Here is a 10499-nt window from a genome sequence, read left to right on the forward strand (position 1 = left end):
AGGGCTCGACCCGTGAGACACGAGACAAGGACGCTCACCCTCTCTTCGTTGGAGGGGGGGGGGCGGACGGTCGCCAGGTACAGTTCCAACTTGAGCAAGAACCCCTTGCACCCAGCGGCCGTCCCATCGAACTCCCTGGGAGGTGTGATCTGGATACCGCCGGCGCCCGCTTCAGTGGGTGTGGGTAGGGGCGCAGGGTGAGGGACCGAACCTGGTCTGGCTGGTGAAGCACCTCTCTCCCAGCTCTCCAACCGGGCCAACACCTGGTCCATGGCCGAGCCTAGGCGGTGGAGGAGGCTGGCGTGTTGAGAGACCTGCTCAGCCATGGACGGTGCTTCTGCTCCTGCTGACTCCATGAAGGTGCGGGATTCTGTCACGGAATTCTAGGACCAGTGGAGATGCGGAATCAGGCGCAGGAGACAGAGGGCCGGAGCAACAGTGTTTTAATGCCACGGGAAACAAAACACAATAGCCGAAAGGCACAGGGCGCTTAATAAAGTCCGCCAGGGAAAACACATTCCCAAAATAAACACGAGGAAAAAGCGCACGGGGCGCAGCCTGGCAATAAATCTGACACAGGCCACACACACAACTGTCCTGAGTGGACAATAAATAATCCCGCACGAGAACCCAAACTGAAAATACACACTAAATAACCCCCCACTAATGATAGACACGAAACAGGTGCGGGATAGACAGACAAAACCAAAAGACACAGAAACATAGATCGGTGGCAGCTAATAGGCCGGCGACAACGACCGCCGAGCGCCGCCCGACCGAGGAGGGGCGCCACCTTCGTTTGATACTGTGACACTTATATCCACAACAACTTCAGCTCTGTGTACTTCTCTAGATATCGCTGTCTTTTCATCTCTCTCTCTCCCTTTTTGCCTATTGCTCTCTTGCACTTATTACCTTTTGTGTATTATTCAAAAGATTTATTCTGCTGTGTCATCTTGTGAACTTAATTTCCCTTCTTTCTGTTGTCCTCTAATGGAATGTTTAGGAATGAAGGAGATGTCTGCATGGTGTCAAAGAATAAGAGTAAATCAGTTGACCGTAATTAAAGTACATTAACTCTACTTCAATGCATATGGCCAATTCTACTATATAACTATTTTTAGTATATCATTGTCATTTACATATTTGTATCACAACCTTATGTAATAAGGACATTTTATTGTTGGATTGAAAAGTTGGACAAGAGTCTTTTATGAAGAGAAGAGCAACAAACACTGGAAACAATGACCTGGAACTTAAGACCAAGTTAAACTGTGATGTGTGTGTTTGAGAAAGACTGTGTGTGTTTGAGTGCGTGCGTGCATGCGTGGATCTGTCCGTCAGTGTACATTCATTTTTTGCGCAGCGTGTTGGGTACATGCATGGAGATTTTTATCCAATATTTTACCAAGTTCCTTTCATTTTGTAAATTACGTTTTTCAATTATGAGTTTGTGTCCATAGATTTATGTTGACCTCAAGTGAATGTTCATATGTTATTGTCTCACAGGGTTAAAAACACTCCTCAACCTCTCCTGAATCATACAAATGTCAAAATGTGTTGTCATTTCAATGCCAGAACAGTCAGCTACTGCATGTTTATTTGTCTGTATGTCTTGTTAAACTATTCTTTACGATGATGTATGATTGTTAGCTATCTATAAATGTGAACTCAGGTTAAAAGTATATGAAGATTGTTTAAAACTGTGAATATCTAAACTGAAGAGAGTTTTATAAGGACTCCTCTACTGGAACAATAAATGTTTTTTTCAGTCTGTTTCTTACACCATTGCTGCTTGTTTTGATTTGAGCATAGCATACCCACTGAGAAAATATATTGATTTGGCAACCCTGTTTCACTCCAATCTGTAAGGCTGCCTGAAGTTTTTAGAGCCTCAAAAGTAGGTGCGTCTTTAGACAAATCCCTTCTCCCACAACATCTGTTATGTGTCTAAGTACCAAATGGTATGGTAAAGATAAGTCTGTCATCATTTTAAATAGTTTCTTAAAGATAGTTTCACAAAGATGGCATAAGTGTACTCAACCTAACAACTTTTTAAGCAGCTATTTAACAGATTTTGATTTTGTTGTGAAGTGATCACTTTCCACACAACAAGGACCACCGTACACATTCATGGTTGATAGGGATTGAGCCATAAAATAAGCATAGGCCTATTTAAAACTGATAAAAGGTTCTCTGTGTGGTCCTCTGTAGCTCAATTGGTACAGCTGGTGCTTGCAACGCCAGGGTAGTGGGTTAGATTCCAGTGCTTGACTTGGGCGGAAGCTCACCAGAGCTGAGTAGCGGCACATCAAATGTTCTACTGCTTAAGCTCCTGATCCTGTTATAGAATATTATCTCAAACGTATTGTGGAACTCCTGCACCTAAATATAAACAGTACCAACACCCAAAATGAGTACCGGCACCTATTTCAGTCCAAGTCAAGTATTGGGGACCGCCCATACTTATAATATATGTACGCGTGAATGTAAATCGCTTTGGGTAAAAGCGTCTGCTAAATGGCACATATTATTATTTATAAAAAAAATAATGTTTCTGTAAAAGGATGTATATGTTAATATTGTATGGTCATTGAGCATTTAATAATAAAAACTGCTGAACGTGTTTTGCTATATGAATGTGAATTTCTCTCACAGGCGTTTGCATATAACTAAATCAGGGTGAGAGTGACCTCTGCTGTACAAAATAGGGCACCCTCATGTCAAGCTCTGACGTGAGGGTATCAAGCGCATGAAGCGAGACGGTGGATGGTGGTTGGAAGAGCGCGCTTGTTTGAAATGGAAAAGCGTTGCGGTAGCTTTTTATAAAGAAGAACATCAAGACGAAGCAGCTGCTTTATAAGTGGGATGTACTGTTGAGCGCTACATCCCGAGGGGTTCTTGCTGATTGTACGGAGATTGTGACAGCCGGTTAAATGGCGTCCCTTGAGAAGACAATAACAAGATGTATGTCAGGAGAAGTACAGTATTATCATAAGGAGACCATCACTTGGAATATGGAGGGAAAAAGAGAGGCAGATTATGTCGAAGAGAGAGAGGGAGGAAGAGGGTGAGCTTGAGTCATTAAAAAGTGAGATGGTTTGTTAAAGAAGAATGGTAGAAAGTGTAAACAGAGTGAGCTGAAATAGGAGGAGAAATGGAAGTGAATGAGGGCGAAGTATCTGAGGTGGTAAATGTGGTGAAGTTCTCGAAGCCTGAGGCTTGCACCGAGGGTCAAGATAAAGATGAATCTGTGACAACAGGAGTGAAGATTTTGGAAAAAGTGGATCCTTGGCTTTTGGCTGATCCATGTGTGCTTTCAGGGTGGGTGAAAACAGAGTTGGGTACTGTGGAATCAGTGAGGGTAAGCAGAAGTGGTCTTGTGATAATTGTTTGTGTTTCTGCTGGTCAGAGGGAGAAGGCGTTCTGCGATAAACGAATGGGGGCAAGAAATGGGGATTGTTTTGTTCTCAAGAAAAGGGTGGCATTGAAAGGTGTGCTTACTGGGGTAGCAGTAAATGTAAAAGTTGACCAACTGAAGGGGAAGATTCCCGGTGTTTGTGATGCTCATTGTTTGGTAGGACGCAGACAGGGTGGCGTGAGTGGTGAAACAGAAGAGTCAATGTCTGTTCTTTTGAGATTTAATGTTGAGTCTTTTCCCAATAAAGTGATATTAGGATATATAACTTATCCTGTACGAGCTTTTGTGCCGAATACATTATGTTGTTTCAGGTGTCAAGCTTATGGGCATGTGGCAGCAGTGTGTAGGAGGGAGGTTCCTAGGTGTGAGAAGTGTGCAGAAGGGCATGAGACAAAGGAATGTGTATCATTGGGGAAAGTAGTGGTATGTGTTAATTGTAGGGGTGCCCATGGGGCTGGCAATCAGAAATGTCCCGTGCGAGAGAGGCAGGTTGAGGTTTTCAGGGTTAGAGCAGTGCAGAAGTTGTCATATGATGAGGCAGTGAAGAAAGTAGAGGACACACCAAGACAGTCGTGAAGAGGGCACGATAAAACCTTTTCCCTCTCAGGAGACTGAAAAGATTTGGCATGGGTCCCCAGATCCTCAAAAGGAGGATAGTGCTACAGAGGGTAGTGCGTACGGCCCAGTACATGACTGGGGCCAAGCTTCTTGCCATCCAGGAGGACCTATATAATAGGCGGTGTCAGAGGAAAGCCCATAAATTGTCAGAGACTCCAGTCACCCAAGTCATAGACTGTTTTCTCTGCTACCGCACGGCAAGCTGTACCGGAGCTGTACTTAACAGCTTCTACCCCCAAGCCATAAGACTGCTGAACAATTAATCAAATGTCCACTGGACTAATTACACTGAACCCCCATTTGTTTTGTACACTGCTGCTACTCGCTGTTTATTATCTATGCATAGTCACTTTACCCCCACCTACATGTACAAATTACCTCAACTAACCTATACCCCCGCACACTGACTCAGTACCGGTACCCCTGTATATAGCCTCTTTATTGTTTTTTATTGTGTTACTTTTTATAATTTTTAACTTTAGATGATTTAGTAAATATTTTCTTAACTCTTATTGAACTGCACTGTTGTAAGCATTTCACGGTAAGGTCTACACTTGTTGTATTCAGCGCATGTGACAAATAAAGTTTGATTTGATTTGATTTGAAGATGAGTCAAGGGGTAGGGGTCCTGGGAGGAGTGGTGTGAGTCGTAGATCTGGGGCCAGCACAGAAAAAAATGTATGATATGTATGAAATTGTATGAAATGTATGCATTCACTACTGTAAGTCGCTCTGGATAAGAGCGTCTGCTAAATGACTAAAATGTAAAAAAAAAAATCTGTACCAGTAAAGAGGGAAATGCCAACAAGTGATATGTTTCAGTAAGATTGGATTTTTTGGCATTTATAGCAATGGTTATCAACTGTACTGCAGGGATGGAACGTATGTTGCAGAAAATTGAGGTTGTGCGAATTTGGGTGTACGAGACTATACATCAGAAGAGTTACAGGGTGTCTTAAGTGGTGGTGTCCCTTCCTTTGAAGTTGTTGGCCTGAGGTAGGACTAAATAGATGTAAATAGTGGAGTAGGGTAGTGTTATTTTTATTTTTTTGTGAGTGTTGTGTTAGATGGTAGGGTATTTGTTTATTTATTTATTCAAAGTATTAGGGAGTTGTACTCCAGTCGAGTAGGTGGCGGTAATGCAACATTTACTGGATGCCAACCGCCGTTGAACCTAATCGAAGAAGAAGCACAAGCTCTGACGTATGTCGTTTTACGACGGTGTGCTTTACCAGTTTCCGATAGTGTTACTCGGGAAGCGCAACTCTTGTGAATAAACCTTTTTGGTTTCCTGTTTTAAGTTCTGAAAACGAATATTTTGATAATTTCAAACTAATTATCGCCATACATAACTATATCGATAACCGATATAGTGCAAGTATCAGTCGAAATACGTGTTCTATCAGCTTCAGTTCAGTTCTGAAGTTGCAACGCGAAGCCCGGCGGCTTTGAAAAGTTTGTTGTTGTCACGTGACACGAATGTGGCGATAAAGTTTTTGTTTGTTTATTAAAACGACCATAGATACAAAAACAACATTACATATTACGTTACTATTTTAAAACAATGCCTCAACCAAAATACAGGAAGATTGCTGTGATTGGGTACAGATCTGTTGGTGAGTGAAATAAGAAGCTAAGTTACTTAGCTAGCCTTTGTTTTTGTTTTTATAGCTAACGTTGCTGCTAGATGGTTAGTTAGCAATAGCGTAGCTATGATAAAAATAAAAGCTAGCTAGATTCTAGTACCAAAACAGAATCGAGCACATAAGATAATGTCATAGCTCTGTAATTGTGAATTATGTAGTGTGTTAATGTATAAACGTTGTAGTTGATAAGCTTCTACTCACTCTAGTCACCATGCCAAAGTTGTGTGCTAACAACTTAAGCCAAGTTCCACGATGTGTTAACGCGGCCAACAAACGTTACTAACGTTAGCTCATAGACCTAGCTAGCTAGATAATTTCATTGTGAAACCGCTGTAGTCATAGCTAACACAGCCAATCACGTTGTATAACTGTTGTTCAGAGTCAGGTAACAAATGGTCATTTTGTTTTCCTATGATTTTGGAAATTGCTGCTTATCGGCCACAACAATGCAATTTGTCTCTCTCTACAGGAAAGTCTTCTCTCACAATACAGTTCGTGGAAGGACAGTTTGTAGATTCATATGACCCTACCATTGAAAACAGTAAGTATTTTTATTTCGTTTTTTCGTTGGATCAGTTTTGTTATTCTAAGTTAGTGCAGCCACTATTAAGGTGTCATTGAGGGTCAAATAATATGCATGGGTGAAAAGCAGAACATATGATCCTTTCTATGATCATGCTATGTCCAGCAATTACCATGTGCTCACCTTATGTGGTATAGCCTGGGCTTGACAACATCCTCTTCAACTCTTTCCAGCCTTCAACAAAATGGTGTCTGTCAACGGTCAAGATTTCAATCTTCAGTTGGTCGATACTGCTGGTCAGGTATGTATGCTTTACATTACTCATCTTCTTTCTTTACCTCTGTTTCTCAGCTCTCTGAAATAACACAAAATAAATGTTCTGGTGATCAGTGACCATTTGTGCCGATGCAACATGTAAAATGGTTGGGATATGAAGGAAAACAACAGACGATATTCTTTTCAGAAGCACTTGTCTGTCCTTGTGTGTTTTCTCTTTAACCGATTTCTCGCCTTATCTCTACAGGACGAGTACTCTATTTTCCCTCAGTCTCATTCAATGGACATCCATGGTTATGTCTTGGTCTACGCAGTAACCTCCATGAAAAGGTGAGTAGTCACAGGTACATTTAATTCGCAGTTCATCCTTTGTGCTGGCCCTCTGATATTGTGACTCTACTGTGTGTATAGATAGTTGTCTGTCCATCAATACACACTGGTAACCTGTCTCTTTTTGTCTTTCACTTTTTGCAGTTTTGAAGTTGTTCAGGTTCTTCATGACAAGCTGCTAGATATGGTTGGGAAAATACAGTAAGTTAACCGAAGTTATAAAAGGTTGGTGATGCTGCTTTTGATGATCTGTTTGTCTTAAGAAATCGGCTTTCCAAGTACATTTTTTTAATTTTTATTTATGTGTGTTCTTTTAGGGTGCCAACTGTTCTTGTTGGAAATAAAAAAGATCTCCACATGGAAAGGTAAACCTACTTGAGCTGAATGAAGGAGGAGAGCATTGGTGCTCCCACTCACATGCATAGCTGGTACATTATGTATAGAACCATGCCACTACCATCCCATTTTAAAAACTGGTATATGGTTTCACCTTGGTTTTCAAACTGAGGTCTTGGACCTTGTGGTCATATAGGTACATTCATACTACCATTACATCATGCTCAGTGTGTCCCTCCTCCCCTCAGGGTGATCAAGCCAGAGGAAGGGAAGAAGCTGGCCCACTCATGGGGAGCAGCATTCATGGAGTCTTCTGCCAAGGAAAACGAGGTAGACAAAGATATCTTCTCTGTAGACAGAGCTACTCATAAAAAAATGGTCTATTCAAAGGCATGAACTTATTTATTGATTGTTTTTCTACATTCAACTCTATGCATTGCAGACCGCTGTAGAGGTATTCAAGCGGATCATTCTGGAGATGGAGAGGGCGGATGGGAACGTTCCTTCAGAGGATAAAAAGTGTGCCGTGATGTAAGAGGGTCTCACCAGGACAGCAGTAAGCTCATTGGATGAAGCCAGGGGAGACAACGTCACCAGCCTGCCAATCATGACTTCCCTAGCACCAAGGAGCCGCAGTCGAAATGTGGCCACTTTATAATTCAACAGTGTTTTACACAAAGGCACCCAATCACACTCAAGGCTGACTAAAAAGAACTCTGACAGGTGTCACACAAGGGTTTCATTGTCAGTTTTACTGAAAAAACCTTGTACATAAGTTTGGTTGGCATAAACCAAACCTCATGAAAATACCAAATGTAATGTAAGAGCCACAAGCCCAAACTTCACAACAAAAAACAGCTCCCTGATAATTGCAATCAAATAGCTAGCCATCTATCAACAGATGGAGCGGTGACTGGTTAGTGTCCCCAACTCTCACTGGCTAGCTTCACCCTGTACATAATAAGGGCTGACCTTGATGCCTAAAAAACATGCCTGACTTTTTTTTCTCAGGTCATTGTTTGGAAAGTCACTATAATTCACAACTGATTAATGTATTGGTTACAGTATCTAGGAATGAGTTCTCTTTCACACAAGATGTGTATTGCAGAAATACATTTCATCTAGCATTGGTCTTGGCTAACATTTTTTCACTGTAAAGCTTTCAGCAAGTCAACTTCAGGTTACACTTCACTCTTGAACTGTAAATCATGTCTTTTAGGAAACATGCCAATTTGTATTTTCTAGAATACAGTTTTATGTTCTTCTGGTTGGCAGATTGGTCTTCGCTCCTTTCCGCTATGATCTACCATCTGACTTTAATAATTAAGCTGTAATTATCCAGTGGATGAGGCACCCTTGAATGATGTTTCGAAAAGAATGGAATGAATCTGTTATATAAAAACGTTGTGGCCTTTTGATCCCAGAGAACTAGGATCCTAGACACAGGTTTGATAGTGTTGTTAGTTATATTCTGAGATAATACAAGTGTGTTCATTCAGCAGCATATTGAACGAAATGTCTGCATATAATTATACTATAATTAAGAAGATGGAGTTGCAGTTTTGGTATTCACTGATAATTCCTTACCACTGTGGACTGTTAACCAGTTCATGGGGACCACAGGATCTGCTGGTTTAGTTTCCGTTTTGGGGTTTTGATTCCAGAAGTGATGTAGGGCTCGATCAAGCCAAGCAAGGACGCCTTATGACACATTATCACTTATGAATTTATGTTGTGTCGGGGACTCCTAGCGGACACAGTGCTCACCATAACCTGATTTGCGTGTCCACAAAAGAGCAATTCGATGCACAATGGTTTTTACTGACATTACTTACATTTATCCAGACGGTCCACCCCCTAGTGTCTATTATTTGTTGTTTAGATTTTTTTTATAGAGTGCTTCTCTTTGAATAAGTAGTAGATTGATTATGCAGTCTAAGGCTGAGTTTACACAGGCAGCCCAATTCTAAACTTTTTTTCACTACTTGGTCCTCTGACCAATCAGATTTGTGCTGAAAAAGATCTGATGTGATTGGTCAAAATATCAGATTTGGTCTGCCTGTGTAAACTCAGCCTAAGAGGAGCTGGTGTTGCTGTGTCTTGTGCCTTACCCTTCAATCCCCCGCTTTACCCCCCCCCCCCCCACCTGTTTCCCTACCTGACTCAAGGTCCTCTAGGTTTTTTTCCCTTCACTGTTGACTTGACCCGATGGGGAAAACAAGGTGCACAACACGCACCTGAACACCAATACCCCCACATTGGTTAGTGTTAGCTCAGAAATATTGCTGTAAACTGTTTTGTATATATAAATCTTTTACTCCTTTAAAAGTCTTTTTTTTTATTGATTAGTTGTGTTATGGCTGCTCAATAACTGTCTGCAGCTAAGAATTTGAATTCCATCTCTGAAACAGAAACATGCAGCCACTATAATATCACACCACTTGGAGACAAATCTGTTAGTAAATGAGTAATTATTTATTTGACAAAACCGAATTATGATGCTTACAATTATGCAGATGTATTTTTTAATTACCCCTGTACTAAGCCTAAGCCGTCATTAATGGTCTTTACTGACTTTACACAAAAAAATATGAACTGATCATGAGGGGCCGCAGTGGCTTGTGGGTCTGCGTACCCACATCCATACCCACGCATGCAGTCAACTGATTTATGGAATCAATCAATTTGTGCAGTTAAGCTAACTCTTAATTGCATTACCAGTAGCCAGGGATGGCCCTAACCTTTTGGGGGTCCTTAGCGAGATTTGGTTGGGGTTCCCCCCACCTCGCGGGCAAAGCATTTTACTGGCCCCTGTCTTGACAGCGGAGAGAAAAATGTAGGTTTTAAAGTACATTTCTTGCAATTCTAAACATTTTGCTATGGGGCAGAGAAAAACAATGTGCAGTTTAACAGCACATTTTCTGCAATTCTATCAGTTTTGCCATGGGGTGGAGAGACACTTTTGCAGTTTTAACACTAGCGGTGTGTGGGTAAAATCAGTGGGGAAGCCAGGAAAAAAAATGCCATGTTACATCTGTCCGGTGAAGTCCATTATGTGTTATGATAATTGCGTTTTTTGCTCTATAACCTGTTAGTTGTTGGGCTCCCGAGTGGCGCAGCGGTCTAAGGCGTCACTACAGACCCTAGTTCGATTCCAGGCTATATCACAACCGGCCGTGATTAGGAGTCCCATAGGGCAGCGCACAATTGGCCCAGCGTCGTCCGGGTTAGGGTTTGGCCGGGGTAGGTCGTCATTGTAAATAATAATTTGTTCCTAACTGACTTGCCTAATTAAATAAAGGTTAAATATATATATAGAATTTCAAAAAAAAATAGTTGGTCCCCCTTT

The 10499-nt window shown here is 41.5% G+C and overlaps 1 protein-coding gene across 1 annotated transcript; it reads left to right on the top strand.

Annotated features, from left to right (window-relative positions):
- Window positions 1-5271: 5271 nt before the first annotated feature.
- LOC115150574 (GTP-binding protein Rheb) lies at window positions 5272-9478 on the top strand. Its single transcript, XM_029694009.1, has 8 exons — window positions 5272-5655; window positions 6155-6226; window positions 6442-6509; window positions 6732-6814; window positions 6959-7015; window positions 7132-7179; window positions 7399-7480; window positions 7593-9478. The coding sequence occupies exons 1-8, from the start codon at window positions 5604-5606 to the stop codon at window positions 7683-7685; spliced, it is 555 nt and encodes a 184-aa protein (XP_029549869.1). The 5' UTR covers window positions 5272-5603; the 3' UTR covers window positions 7686-9478.
- The last annotated feature ends 1021 nt before the right edge of the window (window positions 9479-10499 follow it).

This window comes from Salmo trutta, chromosome 16 (assembly GCF_901001165.1).
Source record: "Salmo trutta chromosome 16, fSalTru1.1, whole genome shotgun sequence".
In the NCBI taxonomy this organism is placed as follows: Eukaryota; Metazoa; Chordata; class Actinopteri; order Salmoniformes; family Salmonidae; genus Salmo; species Salmo trutta.

Coding starts and splice junctions, on each gene's coding strand:
- LOC115150574 (XM_029694009.1), top strand. CDS start 5,604: ATGCCTCAACCAAAATACAGGAAGATTGCTGTGATTGGGTACAGATCT. Junction 5,656..6,154: donor GATTGGGTACAGATCTGTTG/GTGAGTGAAATA, acceptor CTCTCTCTACAG/GAAAGTCTTCTCTCACAATA. Junction 7,481..7,592: donor CTTCTGCCAAGGAAAACGAG/GTAGACAAAGAT, acceptor TATGCATTGCAG/ACCGCTGTAGAGGTATTCAA.